Raw genomic sequence first — 17,884 nt, forward strand, 5'->3', positions numbered from 1 at the left:
CATTCTTCTTCTTCTTCTTAAAGCCACTGTCAAACCCAGAAAAGGCTATGTGCCTAAGGTTCTAACCATGCCTTTCAGAGCGCAAGTGGTTCACCTTCTCCTCCATTTAATGCGGATGAGGAACAATCCTTGCATTTCTTATGCCCTGTGTGGGCGCTATACACGTACGTTGAGCGCACCCGCCAGATCAGACTGTCTGATCAGCTCTTTGTGTGCTATGGAGGACTCATGAAAGTAAAGAATTTCTCACTGGATAGTTGATGTGATTGCCTTGGCTTACAAGTCACAGGGTAAGATTTGCCCAGTTGGTGTTAAAGCACGCTCAACTAGAGGCGTGGCCACCTCATGGGCATGGACGAAAGGTGTGTCTTTACAAGACATATGTTTTGCAGCAGGATGGTATTCTCAAAACATATTGCAAGGTTTTACAACCTAGACGTAATGTCTCTCTCTTCACAAGTCCTCTCTGTTTAGAGCACTTGCTGTTTCATTTGCCAAATATATACTTATGCCCCTCCCTTTAAGTACGGGTTCCCCATCATTTTACACAACCGCCTGCATTCAGGCCATTGTCATTTACCATAAAGTCACAAGCACTTTTATTATATATAAACTCCCTTCCCGACTGGGTTCGTGAAGGGATTAATTCATACTATGGCCTTGTTCAGACTGCCACTAAAAATCAAATTTTTTGCATATCCAGATTGTATCCAGACGAGTTTTTGATAGTCTGACAGCAAAAAAAACTGATTCTTCCGAATCTGATTCAAACCACATCGGGAGGTGGTTTCAAATGCGATTGAAATCAGATTTTTTCAGATGCGTCTCAGTCCGGATGCTCTGGCCGCTGAAATCGGATTTCAAATGGTCTTTTGCGTCACTCTTAACGCGACACACAACGATGACGTCAAAAATCGGAGACTGCAGCACGGAACATCACAAAAGTCTCCTCCGTCTCTGAGTTTTTCTTGTGCGACAGAGGAGTTCTGCACCACGACTGGACAGGGCGCTTATTTGGAGAGCGAGATGATGCACCTCCATTTTTCCCCATCTGTTTTGAAAGCATCGTCACGTGGGTACGCTTTCATCGTTACCAAAGCAACCCATGCAGATAGGTGGTTATGTCTGAATGCGCAAATCTGATTTGATAACTTGCAATTAATAGTGCGGACAGTCTGCCTGAAAAGATTTGATTTGAGAAAAAATCTGATTTGCCTGCAGTCTGAACATAGCCTACATGACAATAGTTCATAAATGCATTCTGAGTGCTCCCCTCCCGGCCCAACATGAGGGCCACTCTCTCGCGGCATACTCATGTCGGTCGCCGTCCCACGGGACTGCGGCGTCATGTTTCCTCTCTGGAAGGTTATGTCGTGTAGTGCGGCATGATGGGATTCTGTTCCCCACATGCAAACGCAATGTCAAGTGTACTGAGTCGTAAGTGGACGTCTCAGTTACATACGTAACCTCTGTTCCCTGAGACAAAGGGAATGATACATTGCAAATGCTGGCCGTACTACAAGACTCAGAGTTATTTTGAGGTGCGAGCGATGCGCTCCTTGTCCCTCAGTCAGACAATTCTGAGGAATGGTGTTTGCACGCCTGCTTTTATAGCGAACAGCTTCGCGCCTAAAAGGGCGGGACTCAAACTCCATAGCCAATTTTAGAATACTGGCTTATTTTAGAGAGGTTTCAACTAGGTCGTGTGGAAGGACACTCCCCACATGCATTAGTAAACGCAATGTCTCGTCCCCTTCCTCACAGAGAACCGATGTTTGGTACCTAACCGAGACGTACCAAGGCTATATGAACGACTTCTCAGATGCCCGATCGCAGACCGCTTGAAAGTAGCTCTTAGTAGCCAATCCGAACGCATTAGGCGGGACCTACCAGAATACGGGTGGGGGAAAAAAATTACTCTTCAGAGCGGTGACCTCTCTCTTGGTTGCGTGCGCACGCTCGTGTGTGAGTTTGCGCGTGAGCTGGGCGCTGCTGCTGCGTGGTGCTGGATTATGGCTGCGTCGAAGCCCGTAGAGCCACAGTCCGGGAGTGGGCTACCCCGCTGGCAGCTGGCACTTCTCGTAGGGACTCCTATCGTCCTCGGCGTCGGAGCTGTGTACCTCTGGAACCGAAGCCGTGGCAAGGACAAGCAAGGGAAACGGAATGGAGAGAGGAAAACTCCCGAAGGAAGCGCTAGCCCCGTTCAGGGCCAGCTTGGTGCGACCAACCCAGAGCTGGAAAACATGGTAATGATCCAATTTATAAAGCCATACTACCCATTCCTTCTATTGCCTTAACATTTATTAATTTGGACCTATCATTTTTATACGTAAATGTTTCCTTGACACCGTGAAATGACAGCACACCCAGTCAAGGGCACGAGTTGTCAAACTAGCCTTGGGGTGTTAGCGAAAGTGCATTAGCCTGTTAGCTTTCAAATATGAGCTGCAATTCCACATCTGCAATCATAAATCTGTTCTGGCTATCAGGAATTTAAAGTAATTTCTGTTTTATAACTCGTTCTAATGCAGTGTATATTTTGATTATTTGCCTTATGCTCCCGAATCTTCTGTAGACACGGGGGTGGAGTCAGTCATTGCAGTCAGGTCGAGAGGCAAATGCACATGTTATACTACTCCGTGTTGCTTATCCTTTAGCCTTTTATCTCTTACATTCATAGCATGCTTAGTGCTCACTTTGGCTACAGTGTCGCGTCTAGTTTAACGGCAGCGTGTCTCTAAACAACGTTTTTTGAATGTGAATTTGTGAATATGCAAACCGCAGCGCGTAATATAGTACATGTACATATATAGTGCATGTGTATAGTATTGTTTCAGTTCGCCGCTAATCAATCAAACATGAAGTGCATACAGTAAGATGCATCTGGCCACTTTTACACCTGATGTGTGCGTTAGTTGGGTCCATACCGATGGGGTTTCCAATGTGATGGTAAGATCCGGGACAGTATACTGTTTGAAGGGACCTCATTATAGTCCAAAGAAATATTCTGGCAATTGATGAAGGTAAAGCTGTAGAACATACTTGTGACAATTACTTGAATGGTATAAATTCAGTATATGTAAACAATGTGCAACTTTTCACACACTTTAAAACAATTACCATATTTAACATTTAAATAAAAATGTAAAATCTAAATTATGGTGGGGATCATGTCCAAAGTTCAGAGATGGTTAATGAATTCAATTTAAATTAGTACAATGTTTCTCAGAATAATAGCTGATTTTTTTTTTCTTTTTTTCTTCTTCTTCAGTGAATTAGTGTACTTCCATCTGTCAGTATATACTTCGCAATGTGGAAAGTTATACTCCTTTTGCACCATTTAATGTAGTTGAGACTTCATTCTCAGTACTCGGCTCACCTATTAGTTTGTAAGCTTTGGGGATTAGTCGGACAGCTCACTGTAAGAGGGGTTTCTACAAGGCTAGAGGAGGGGAGGAGTCTTAATCAGAGATTTTGATTGTTTAACGGATAGTATTAAAGGGATAGTTCACCCATCATCTCTCATCATTTACTCACCCTTATGCCATCTCAGATGTATATGACTTTCTTTCTTCTGCTGAACACGAATGAAGATTTTTAGAAAATATCTCCGTTCTGTAGGTCCTCACAATGCAAGTAAATGGTGGCCAAAACTTTGAATCTACGAAAAAGCACATATATGCAGCATAAAAGGAACTCCAGTCGTTAAAACCATGTCTTCAGAAGTGATAAGATGGGTGTGGGTAAGAAACAGATCAATAGTTAAGTCCTTTTTTTACTATAAATCTCCACTTTCACTTTAACTTCCACATTCTTCTTTTGTTTTTGGGTATTCACATTCTTCGTGCATATCACCACCTACTGGGCAGGGAGTTGAATTTATAGTAAAAAAGTACTTAAACATTGGTCTGTTTAATACCCACACCTATCATATCGCTTCTGAAGACATGGATTAAAACACTGGAGTCTTATGGATCAATGTTTACACTACCTTTATGTGCTGTTTGGAGCTTCAAAATGTTGGTTCCCATTCACTTTCATTGTGTGGACCTACAGAGCTGAAATATTTTTCTAAAAATGAAAGTCTGGGATGACATGAGGGTGAGTAAACGATGAGAGAATTTTATCATATTTTGGTGAACTATCCCTTTAAGGTACTTTTTTTTTATTGGGAGGATAGTTTTGAAGTTAGACTTTAAGAGAATAGCTTCATTTTAGATTTTGGTGCTTGCTTATGTGAAAGTCTCACGAGAAACATCTACAGAAATAAAGAAACAATGTCTTTTCATCTGTAGCAAAATCTTACACCTTGCCAGGCCAAATTGGTTTTTGTGGCAGACAAAAGTCAATTTTGATCTTTTAGCTTTACATAATTACATTATTAGGTTTTTCTCTTCTTCGTATGTCTTAATGTCTTAACCTTGTTTTAGAAAATACATGCATTAGACACAGTAACCATGTGTTAATCAGTGGCCTCATGTTGGGTGAACATTTACTGAGCTTGCAGCAGACAGAGAACTTGACAAAGTAAATCTGTATATTTTTGTCTGCCACACACTTACACACAGATGCATCAATGTTTATATGTCGTTTTTATTCAGTTGCGGAACGTTGCATTGATTTGTGAGCAACCTGAATTTAATAGCCTGTCTTATGCAAATTGGATTGCATTCACATTGCACTTGTTTTGCCAATGTAAGCAATTTCCAGATTTCCTAAAAGGCAGCATTTTTTTTAACAGTTTTTCTGTTTGATCAGAGTAAACCCCTTTCAATATGCAGCATTTAATAAGAGATGTTAAATTTAGTTTTAGATTATGTATTAGTGTAGCCTAGAAAAACAGCCAAAGCATTGAATTTTGTTCATCTCATGCAGTCTTACTTGTATTTAAAATAATTCTGTGTCTGTCCATCCAGAGTCCCCTTGACAGAGCACAGTCTGCTAAGAATAAGGGCAACAAATACTTCAAGGCTGGCAAATATGAGCAGGCGATCCAGTGCTACACAGAAGCCATCGGCCTGTGCCCCAAAGAACAGAAGGGGGATCTATCCACCTTCTATCAGAACAGAGCTGCAGCCTTTGAGCAACAGGTTTGTTTCAGTCACATGATCATTCATAGAGTGTCAATTCGTACCTACACAATATTACATGTCTGAATGATTGTTTTTTTTATTGTTTTCTTTTGTGATTTAGATGAAATGGACAGAGGTGATACAGGACTGTTCTCAGGCAGTGGAACTGAATCCTCGCTATGTGAAAGCCCTTTTTAGACGTGCCAAAGCACTGGAAAAACTGGATAACAGGAAGGAGTGCCTTGAAGGTGAATGTTATAGCTGGTTTGATTTGAATTGTCCTTGTTCCTAGCTGCTATTCTTTAGTGTTTTCTTAATTTTTTTTGTATTTGAATTTTTATATTTTGAATTTTAAACTTAGGTTGAAGATGTTTTTTTTTTATTTATTTTTTTTAACAAATTCATGTATGAAGCATTACGACCTCTCACAGATCATTTGCATATTTGAATTTGAACATGTTCACAATATGTTGATGCCCAAAGAAGACTTTATATATTTTTTTTTAAGGACTCTGATTTTCTATTAACAACCTGCTGTTATAATGGCTGAAATCAGCAATTTATTCAAGTTGTCATTTATTGCCATAAATAGTTTAATTAAAATAAATGTAAATAAGGCTTTCCTCTGACATTAACATGCTAAGCTCTGTTGGAGAGGTAACAGGGGTTTCAGTCTCAAATAATGTTTTTGCTTTTTCTAGATGTGACGGCAGTATGTATTCTGGAGGCTTTCCAGAACCAGCATAGCATGCTACTGGCAGACAAGGTGCTGAAACAGCTGGGAAAAGAGAAGGCCAAAGAGAAATACAAGGTGAGAATTCAACAGAGAGAGCAAGTGTCGGATGTCATTGTAAACGATGTCAAATATTTATTGCATCTTTATTTTTTTCTTCCTCTTTCTTTTATGCTTTCTCTCACTTGCTTTTCTCAGAACCGGGAGCCCCTTATGCCATCTCCTCAGTTCATCAAGTCATACTTTAGCTCCTTCACTGATGACATCGTCTCACAGCCCCTACAGAAGGGGGAAAAGAAGGATGAGGATAAAGACAAAGAGGGCGAGGCCGCAGAGGTCGCAGAAAGGTGAAAGACGAGGGAATTATATTTTGCCCATAAACACAATGAGATTTGTATGTGTTTGTGCTTTTGTTGGTAGTGTTTCCTGTTAAGTGTAACCAAGTTCTAACCATGTGAATAGTGGTCAACCAATATATCGACAAAAAATATATTGATACATTTGCAGATATTTATAACGGAGTGACTATTTGCACTAGGTGTAAAAAGCACCTGCCACACAGCGCAGCTATTTGCACTCCAAAAGTCTAGTATTGAAACACAGAAATTGAAGACAAACTGTGCCTACTAGTGTTGCTGCAGTGGTGTAGTTGGATGTGCTTTTTTCATGCGGACGACCCGGGTTCTAATCCGCCTTTTGTCCCACTCTTAATATTTTCTTTTAATTCTACTTATAATAATTAATAAAAATAATATGAAGGTTGATTTCCCCAGTGATTTGGTCACGGTGAAGGTTGGGGAGATGAAAGCTTTGATTCGGGTAAAATTAATCATGGATTTACTATAGTAATATTGTAGTAACCATGTTTTTTGGCAGAAGCCATAGTTTCAATGCAATTAACCATGGTGTTACAAAAGTAATATGATGTTAATATAGTAACCATGTTTAATTTTGGGTTACTATGATTTTAACTACAATAATACCATGGTGATATTATGGTTACTGTATTAAAACCATGGTTAATTTTTGTAAGGGAAAGTTAGGGGTAGGGGTTCATGTAGGGTATCCGTGGGACTCTCAGTAAACCCAATAAGTATGCTGAAGTGATGCCACAATACTGTATGCTAGTATTTAATTAGGGTTGCAAATAGTATCAGCCACTATTTGCAGCGGGTGTAAATAACATCTAACATTATTTGCACTTAATGCATATAGCCTCTGTCTATTTTTAAATTATTGGCATTGGCAGATTAGTGTTGCAAACCAGACTTTTGATAGCATGAAGTCTGGAGTTCCTCATTCTCAAATCCTCAGATGTGAATGGACTACTCTGATTCACCCCAGTCGGCTACATGCCATTTAGAGGCAGGTAAATCTGATACTGATGCAACCACAATAATAGACTGGCAGGCAACAACATATTTAAACAGTACTGCAATTATCAGAACCATGGCTCAGCAGGTGTACAAGTTATTTATTTTTAAAGTGCATGCATTCGTTTTTGGAGTGTCCCACCATGAGCGTGACATTTATGTCAACTTTTTAAAATATATCTTGAAACCTGTTCGGTTCCATTCCATTGTCCTCCCTCTAGCTGTTTTTGAATGCAAAAAAGTGTTTTAAGTAACCCCTACCTCCCCAAATAAACTAATCGAATCATTATTCAATTATACAGGGCGTCCTGGGGGCCTGGGTAGCTCAGCAAGTATTGACGCTGACTACCACCCCTGGAGTCTTGAGTTTGAATCCAGGGCGTGCTGAGTGACTCCAGCCAGGTCTCCTAAGCAACCAAATTGGCCCGGTTGCTTGGGAGGGTAGAGTCACATGGGGTAACCTCCTCGTGGTCACAATTAGTGGTTCTCGCTCTCAGTGGGGTGCGTGGCAAGTTGTGCGTGGATCGTGGAGGGTAGCATGAGCCTCCACATACTGTGAGTCTCCGCGGTGTCAGGCACAACGAGCCACGTGATAAGCTGCGCGGATTGACTGTCTCAGAAATGGAGGCAACTGGGACTTGTCTTTCGCCACCTGGATTGAGGTGAGTAACCATGCCACCACGAGGACCTACTGAGTAGTGGGAATTGGGTATTCCAAATTGGGGAGAAAAAGGAGATTCTATATATATATATATATTCCACAGTCTAAAGACAGGAATGTACTAAAATGGCATCAGTGCAAGTAACGTTAAATGTTTCCCAAAGTCTAAATTGGAGTTTGACTAATTGAAAGAACTAGTCCCCATAATTTGCTAAATCATTGCAATGTGCATTAAATCTCTTAAACTCATCCTCCATAATATTAATTGTGGCTATCCACTTTGCTACAGCAATCGTGAAGCCGGAATTTAAAAAAAAAAATTGAAAAGCGCTTGTAGAGAACGTCTTGTTTTGCTTTTAGCGCTGGCACTGTCCATGTAATGATACTTGATCCGAATTGTCCAGTAAGACAAAGGCGCAATGTTATGCCAGGAAAATGCTGATGCTTCACTCCAGTGGTACATGTGAATGCAGCTTATCACAAGTCCCATCTGGGTTTGTTCTGTAATCCTTTCAACATCACTTGATCATTGACACGGAATCACTCTTGTTTGTGTTTTTGTGGCGTGAACGTCAGTGTAATTTCCCCGGACACATCGCAAAGTTTCCGGCCTATTCAAACCACTGTTCAGAACTCACATGGAACTGAATAAAATGTCTGAATCTAATGTGAAAATTGGTAAATGCAATAATCGCATAAAACATTTTAAATTATGTGCATGCGTTAACGTGTTAATTTCAATTAATACATTTCTTTGGATCAAAAGCAGTTCCGAAATGAATACATGCAAGTACAATTATTTAAGTTAATTTTCAATAACTGAAGTATTGAACCACTGTTTCCTCAGCTCAGGCTACCTTAAGGCTAAGCAGTATATGGAGGAGGAGAACTACGATAAGATCATCAGCGAGTGCACAAAGGAGATTGAGTCTGGAGGCAGGTACACAGCTGAAGCTCTTCTGCTGAGAGCCACCTTCTACCTGCTGATTGGCAACGCTACAGCTGCACAGCCTGACCTCGACCATGTCATCAACATGAATGATGCCAGTGTCAAGGTAACAGATTTGGGATGAAGAGTTAAAAAATACAACAAAAAAAACAGTATTACACTCATTTAAGTCATCACTATAGCATATTTCACTGTGTGCCAAGAATGAATTAAGAACGAGTCATGGCTCATACATTTTGACTAAGCCATTTCAGAAATAACAGAGTCATGTACTGAATAGTATGTCCCTTGGTGTTAATGCATTTTAGGGATGGGCGATATGACCAGAACATTATATCATGATATGAATAATTTAACAACATGATAATGATATCAGGATATAGTAAAACTTTCTGGAAAATCAATAAAAATGGGTTTTTATGCTAAATAAACATATTGTAATGTCTGGTTTTGGATAATCCAGTCAGTGAATTAAATACTTTATTAAATGAAAATGACTTCCTATTTAATATTTTTTAATTTTTTATTTGTAACTTGACAAACATAAAGTAAAACAAAAAACAACTTAGTTTGAAATAAGCCTTACCATAATGCTAAATTTCACATTATGCCACATTTCAGTCTATGTTGTTGGCCATAAACTTTCCTCAAGAAACTCAACATCATCTTAAAGCAATGCAACAAAGTAATACATAAAAAAAAATCCAGTGAAAATAAACACTTATAGGCTCTTAATGATTTATTTATATATATATATATATATATATATATATAAGGGTGTAACGGTTTAACAAATTTGTCACGGTTCGGTTTGTATCACGGTTTTAGGGGCATGGTTTCGGTACGGTTTGTTATTTGTTTTGTTCAGGAAAAAAAAAATATTACTGCCAAATCCAAAGTAAAAATATTCTATTTGGTAACACACTTAAAGAGATTTGCCTTCAGTAACCATAGTTTAACCATGGTATTTGTAGTAAAATCACAGTAACCACAAAATTAACATGGTTACAATACTATAGTAAAATCGTGGTTACTATATGGAATCTACAGTATTACTGTTGTAAAACAATGGTTAATTGTAACAGAACTATGATGTCTGCCAAGAAATCAATGGTGACAGCAGTCATTGTCACTTCATTCATGGCTACTACAATATTACTATAGTAAAACCATGGTTACTGTATGGCTACTATAGTATTTCTGAATAAAACCATGGTTAACTTTCGTTAATGTTCTTAACAATTTTTCCCCCCTAATTACTAACTCAGCATTTAACTTAATACCTGCATTTATGCTATATGCAGGGGTGGGTTTACGATTTCTGAGGCCCCAAGCAACCGACCAAGCTGGGGCCCCATTTTGAAATTTTTGCTTAAAAAATTACATGAAATTTATTTTATATCATAATTTTAAATTCATCCTATCAACGATTGTAGCAAAGTACATTCAAAATGTTTAATGAAATAAAAATCTAGTAAAAGATAATTAATGCATGTTTTCCACAATACAGTAATAAAAACAGCAAATTATTTTGAACAGGGTGTGCAAAACCTACTTCACACAGTAACATTTTGGAATTCAGTTGTTATTTATTAATTTTATAACCCAGCAATTATTTATTGTTGTCCAGATTGCCATTATAAAATGATACAGTATTTTTATTACTTTGAGGATTTGTTGTATACAATAGTAATATATTCCTGTCTTATTTACTTTACATTCACCTGGAGTGTATATTCTGATGCTGAGGTTGTATTTTATGTAAGCATTGTAGGCAACATTCGTAACTAACAATAAACATACAAAGCACGGCGGCCCCTCAGCACACTAGAGCAGAAGGAAAAAAAAACATTGCCGTTTATCAAGTGCTGAAATTTGCTTGTTGCAGAACAGTCTGGAATAATTGTAATAGTCACCTCTTTGCAACCTGAACTTGTTCAGAACGTTAAATCTTTGTGACACCTGTGCTAAAAAAAACAACAATCTAGACACAGTTCAACGACTGATACAGAACGCAGGTGTCTTGGCATGCATTTTTGAAACCTGAAGCTCTTATTAACTTGACACAGTGTCTGAAAATGTGCCAGTCCTCCGTGAGACACTGAAGAAACAGCGAGACATGCTGCAGCAGGTATGGCTATTCGTCCAGTGTGTGTTTACACAGGAAAACCATGGCAAAACAGAGCAGACAGGCAAAAATAAGTTCGGTGTGAAAGGCCCCTAACTCATCCGTTTGTGTGTATCTGTGAGTGAGAGCGTGTGCGCGAAACAATTTCGGACGGCCTATATATTTTTTCATAAATTACAAACCTGAACCCTACTTAAAAAAAAAAACTCAGCTGTCCGACCCCAGCGGCTTCTAACGTGAACCGCTCCAAGAGCGCTGACAACAGTGTATTCGCGCATGTACCTAGAACGACATGACATCTCCCAAGCATTTTTTTGCGGAGCTTTCCTACCGGGGTGGGGGCCCCCCGCTACATCCGGGGCCCTACACAATTGTGTGGTTTGCATGGTGGTTAAAACCACTACTGGCTATATCCAACAACATAAAGTGCATTTCATACTCAACTCAACATATATTCAACATTCAGAAGTTGTACATCACTATAGAAGGAATAATCTTGCTGTTAAAATGGATGCTAGAAGGGATGTCGTAACGCAACTTGAGTGTTTTAATCATATGCGGAATTCCCACATCTTCATCAACGGAGTAGGGCAACATAACTTTGGCAATGAACACTCCAAGTGCTTTAGTTATTGTTATATGTCTGTCCGAACTAGCGCTGAGTTCCTTAAAGACAGAAGGGAGTGTGTCTGTGTGCAGTTTCGGGCTCAACTGCGGCTCTGTGTGTGCTGCGCGCTATCAATCCTCGGGTAATGTCAGCGTAAATAAATAATCAAACATCGATGTATTACCAGTATACGGCACTCGCATCAAGCAGTGTCTGCAAACAGTGCCTGTATTGTAAAGGTTTTATGACCATCGCTGTTGTGATTGACTGCAAAAAGAAAAAGTTCCCAGACAGGAGACTTGAATGACTTAGGGGCTTCTCTATCTTGCGGCTTGTTTTCTCATCTTGCCATTTTCAGCTTCACACTAACGCGTGCAGAACTGTGATGTCATCAACTGATTTAACATGCTTAGTTAATAGTACAGCTTCTCTATGTGGAAAGTTGACCCATGTGAAACAGGCAGAGCTTGTCTACAGAGCGATACGGGTGCATTAGAGAAGGTTATAACTGCGCATGTCTAATTGGCGCTTTATTTTGTTCGCCAAACTGTATGGTCCAGATACATCATTAAACTTGAGATGAACCGTGGTGCAAATGCTTACTGAACCGTGGGTGGTGAACCATACGGTTCGGTTTTTAACATCCCTTATATACACACACTGGCGGCCAAATGTTTGAAATAATGTACAGATTTTGCTCTTTATGGAAAGAAATTGGTACTTTTATTCACCAAAGTGGCATTCAGCTGATCACAATGTATAGTCAGGACATTAACAACGTGGAAAATTACTATTACAATTTGAAAAAAATGTTCAGAATTTCTTAAACTATCAAAGAGTTCTCATTGCAGATTCTTGGCATTCTAGCTGTCAGTTTGTCCAGATACTCAGGTAACATTTCACCCCACGCTTCCTGTAGCACTTTTCATAGATGTGGCTGTCTTGTCGGGCACTTCTCACGCACCTTACAGTCCAGCTGATCCCACAAAAGCTGAATGGGGTTAAGATCCATAACACTCTTTTCCAATTATCTGTCCAATGTCTGTGTTTCTTTGACCACTCTAACCTTTTCTTTTTGTTTTTCTGTTTCAAAAGTGGCTTTTTCTTTGCAATTCTTCAAAACTTGTGTTGAGCGGGTAGAATTCAATGAAGCTGTCAGCTGAGAACATGTGAGGTGTCTATTTCTCAAACTAGAGACTCTGATGTACTTATTCTCTTGTTTAGTTGTACATCTGGCCTTCCACATCTCTTTCTGAAATCTTCAGTTTTTTGGCAATCTCAAGCATTTTATAGCATTGTATAGCCTCAAAACAATGATTGACTGACAAGTTTCTAGAGAAAGCTGTTTCTTTTTTGCCATTTTTGAACTAATGTTGACCTTAAGACATGCCAGTCTATTGCATACTGTGGCAACTCAAAAACAAACACAAAGACAATGTTAAGCTTCATTTAATTGACCAAATAGCTTTCAACTGTGTTAGATATAATGGCAAGTGATTTTCTAGAACCAAAATAGCAATTAAGCATGATTACTCAAGGATAAGATGTTGGAGTGATGGCTGCTGGAAATGTGGCCTGTCTAGATTTGATCAAAAATGACTTTTTTCAAATAGTGATTGTGCTGTTTTTTTACATCAGTAATGTCCTGGCTATACTTTGTGATCAGTTGAATGCCACTTTGGTGAATTAAAGTACCAATTTCCTTTCAAAACAGCAAAATCTGTAAATTATTCCAAACTTTTGGCCACCTGTGTGTGTGTGTGTGTGTGTGTGTGTGTGTGTGTGTGTGTGTGTGTGTGTGTGTGTGTGTGTGTATATATATATATATATATATATATATATATATATATATATATATATATATATATATATATATATATATATACTGTATGTAGTATATGAATATGAATATCTGAAGGCAAGCATGGACAGTTTCTTTCCTAACATCCAACATTATTCAAACATAATTTTATTAAGGGCAACGATGTTTCGTTTAAAAACTCTATTTTGGCATTGTAGCTGTTGGTTAGAAAGCTGGACTGTCTAGCCGTTTGAGATGTCTGACCTCCATAGCACTTTAAGGTACACAAAAAAAAAAAAAAAAAATCAAGTTTCAAATGTAAGTTTTGTGGTCTGCGACACAATTTTGAATTTGTGACCCCACTCTGCGCTGCCCTGTCTCTGGAGCATAAATATCGGTAAACCTGGACTCGCACGCACTTGCGTGCTCCAGAGATGGCATGCATGACACTACAGTGAAACACAGATGCGCTTGTCAGATGAGAAGCATATTTAAAGCTTATGAAGCATTGAACGCAAGATGAATGTCATTGAATTTGCTGAATTTCATTGAAATTTTTAATGGCAGGAAAACCCTGTCCATGTCTCAAATTCTTCAGGTGAAGCCCTGCCTACTGATAAATACACACGCCGTACTCATGTACTGTATATTTACATATCGCGATATACATGATATGGTCAAATCTTTATCAGTTGACACTACATAGTCACCATGATATATATCGACATATCGCTCAGCCCTAATATGCATCTTTCTTGATATGTTTCAGCTGCGTGCTAATGCTCTCATTAAACGTGGAAGCATGTACATGCAGCAGCAGCAACCCCAGCTCTCCACACAGGACTTCAATATGGCTGCAGAGATCGACCTCCGTAATGCAGACGTCTACCACCACAGGGGACAGGTACCATGAAAGCTTCACACACGTTCACATTTTCACCTAAAGAAATTGGTCAAAGTAAATCTCTTTAGAATGTTCATGATATTGAGGTGTTATGATACCCTTTTTACGTCTAAGAATTCTACATGTTTCTGGACAATCTTTGATCCATTAATTGGATTGTAACATTACTTTCTATGGAGTTCAGTACAGTCATGCAACACTTACCACCAAATAAACCTGTTCTTCCTTCAACATTCCTCAACTATGAAAGTTACAAGAAAGTCCTACTTTGAGTGTCTTGATAACTGAATATATTCATTCCTCAGTTGAAAATTCTGCTGGATCAGGTAGAGGAAGCTGTGGGAGATTTTGATGAGTGTATAAAGCTTCGACCAGACTCTGCACTTGCTCAGGCCCAGAAGTGCTTTGCACTGGTGAGTAACAACAGAGGGTTCTGTGTGCACATTAACATTGGCACTGTTCAACTTTTTACATGTTGCTCCAGAGATGTTCCTTGGTCTACCTTATTGACAACTTAATGTGAGCAATTCTGAATTGTATTTATTGTAAACATGGATGTGACCTCCGTTGTCACTGGTTTCTTGTAGTACCGACAGGCCTACACTGGAAACAACCCATCCCAGGTTCAGAAAGCTATGGATGGCTTTGAGGATGTCATTAGGAGGTTTCCAAAGTGTGCAGAGGGCTTTGCTTTGTATGCACAGGTATTGCTCACCTTGTTGGAATTTAGATGAAAATCGTCTATGAAATGTTTAATGTTTGAATCATCTTTGCATCATATATCTTCCTTTTTTATTTTTATTTTTTTTATTTGATCTTTTGTAGGCACTAACTGACCAGCAACAGTTTGGTAAGGCGGATGATATGTATGACAAGTGTATTGAACTAGAGCCTGATAACGCCACAACATATGTCCACAAAGGGTTAGTCCTTTGAATATTTATAGAATCGTATCTTAATCCATTAGTAGATTTAGAAAAATACATTTTTAATCAGTTCTGTTTGTTTGTCTATAAAGTCTATTGCAGCTCCAGTGGAAACAGGATCTTGAAATGGGCCTCGAACTCATTAGCAAAGCCATTGAAATTGACAACAAATGCGACTTTGCTTATGAAACTATGGGAACCATTGAAGTCCAAAGGTTTGTGACAGTCAAAATGTCCACACTTCCCTAAAATAATATTTTTTTTGAGTACTGAATAATTGCACTGTTTGCTTCATTCCTGCTGTGTAAAGCGTTAAGTTAAAATGTTTCATGTGGTGGTTATTTAAAACCAGATTGTGTTTGCTTGGGAAAAATGTTTTTGGAAGTGCGCTTTTGACAAAACTGCTATTTGAATTGTCTCCCACAGAGGCAACCTGGACAAAGCTATAGACATGTTCAACAAGGCCATCAACTTGGCTAAGTCAGAGATGGAGATGGCCCATCTCTACTCTCTGTGTGATGCTGCTTATGCCCAGACTGAGGTAGCAAAGAAGTATGGGCTCAAGCCTCCCACACTATAACTCTTGGTTCCTTCCATTACATTCTACTGCCGGGCCAGAGTACACATCCCATTACCCAAACATGAGTTTTTGTTTTTTTTAACTTGATTATCAATGAAAAGGAAGGCCAAACAGGATCTGCTGCCATATGTTTACACCAGTTTTGATTGGAGGACTGGAAAGTGGCACAGAAAAGCATGGGGGAGTGGAGTATGGAACAGCAAAATGAAAAAAGATTGAGAGAGAAAGAAAAGTGAGTGAGTGAAAGAGAATGATGGCTGCTCTTTTGGATGTCAAATCGTAAGTGGATTAGTCCACATCTTTATCAAATATGGTCCAGACTATCTTACAACTTACGAGCAGCACTCATTTGCTTATTTTCAGTCTCCCTTGCCATGTGGTGTGACAAATGTGAATCTTTGATTTAATTTACTATCAGCAATGGACAGTCTACATTCAGTAATTTTACTTTATTTTTTTTAATTATTATTATTTTGCTCCAAGATGCCAGATTCCATAAGTTAAGTCAATGAACACCGTCAGCAGGGACTGCATTATGGATTCATGGTTTAATGCTGTAATGTGCAGAAGTTTTGTCCTTCACTGTCATATGCTAGCAATCTATTTTCGTTATTGTTGTATGGGAAATGCAGGATTAAAATTTTAGTTGACATGTGTTTGTGTAATAAATCATTCAGTTCTTAATGTTTCACTGCTGTTGACGACACTGTTTATAAGAATTGAGTTATATCAATCTAAAGTTTAAGAAAACGGACCACACAGTGATTCCTTTTAGTGTTAGTTTACATGGAGTTTACCGGGTGGGGGTTTGTTCTGCGCAACACCAGTGAGATTTTTCTTTAAAAAAAATAAATCAACACAAGTTATACAATAATAACACAGATGTTATTAAGCCTGCTCAATGTAGAAAAATTCTAATTTTGGTGACAGAGTTTGCTAATTATTTTTTAGCATAAGGGAAACTATAATCAAAGTAATTTAGCCCTACTTTAAGCCATGTACAATAATTTTTATTCCAAGTGAAAGAACCTTACCTTTTCATACTGAGGCACTAAAATGAAAAGGAAAGCTTAGCTGTGTCAACGTAATGTTGCATGTTTGTGCAAAATAAAAATAAAAATAAAAATAATGAACCATTAACCTAAAGCATTGTTTCACAAAAATTACATTCCTCTAGTTTTTCAACCTGCGCATATCTGATTTTATTTGCTTATTTGCTCTGTGGAATAAAAATGATATGGAGGGATATTTTTGGCTACATTCTTGGAAAGAATAGATCATACATTTTACATCGAACAACAAAGTGCAACTCTGTCTTCAACTCTTCTAGACTTTTTTTTTCTTCTTTCAGAAACTACATTCATTTATAAAGCCTTGTCTTGAGAACGTGAGCTAGTTGTAAAGAAGTGGCTTGACCTTAAATATAGCACACAGAATCCAAATTTACTGTGAAAACTTGGCTGTTAATATTTAAGAAACACTTTGTTTGGTTAATCAGTTTGCAAAAATGGTGTTTTTTCTTGATAATTAAAAAAAAAAAAAAATTTAAAATAAGTAAACCATTTGCTCATCATAGCAAGACTTCTTCCCTAACATTATTCATACAGACATCTTCCAAACACAAAAACAAAATCATTTCTATCTATTATTCACGTGCTTTAAATACGTTTATTTTATCACGTAAATAAAAGTCATTCCAGACTGCTGCATGTTTTATGATCTGCCTAGTAACCCTTAATTAGAATGACTGTTTTAAAATTAACTTTACACTGCAGGCGAATTGGCACCATCATCTAGAGGTTATAAATGAATTTGTTGTGCTTGATCTGTTACTGAAAGTAACTGTGCAAAAAGATGCTTAGAGTTAAAAAAACAAAAACGAGAGATGTAATGTGACGTTGGTAATGTTTACTGTGTGATAATGTATTATAACCTTAAATAAAGAGAATTGTTGTCAATTACTCATAAAGCTAACTTTGTTTCATGTTTTAATACTGATCAGTTTTATGTGTGGTTTTTATTTTGTGTCATTATTTAAGCGTCAAATTATTTACTATTCAAGGTATAAAAAATTGGATGACCAGAGACCCTTGTGGCAACATGTGTCACTGTGTCTACACTGCAAGCGATGCAGTATAACCATGTTTAAT

General features: G+C 38.3%; 1 protein-coding gene across 1 annotated transcript; it reads left to right on the forward strand.

Annotated features, from left to right (window-relative positions):
- Positions 1-1,787: 1,787 nt before the first annotated feature.
- On the forward strand, positions 1,788-17,708 carry LOC127446355 (mitochondrial import receptor subunit TOM70-like). Its single transcript, XM_051707240.1, has 12 exons — positions 1,788-2,246; positions 4,917-5,090; positions 5,194-5,320; positions 5,774-5,883; positions 6,004-6,152; positions 8,687-8,894; positions 14,094-14,228; positions 14,534-14,641; positions 14,816-14,932; positions 15,054-15,151; positions 15,247-15,369; positions 15,581-17,708. Exons 1-12 carry the CDS (start codon positions 2,013-2,015, stop codon positions 15,732-15,734), a joined length of 1,737 nt encoding a protein of 578 aa, XP_051563200.1. The 5' UTR covers positions 1,788-2,012; the 3' UTR covers positions 15,735-17,708.
- The last annotated feature ends 176 nt before the right edge of the window (positions 17,709-17,884 follow it).

This window comes from Myxocyprinus asiaticus, chromosome 9 (assembly GCF_019703515.2).
Source record: "Myxocyprinus asiaticus isolate MX2 ecotype Aquarium Trade chromosome 9, UBuf_Myxa_2, whole genome shotgun sequence".
NCBI lineage: Eukaryota > Metazoa > Chordata > Actinopteri > Cypriniformes > Catostomidae > Myxocyprinus > Myxocyprinus asiaticus.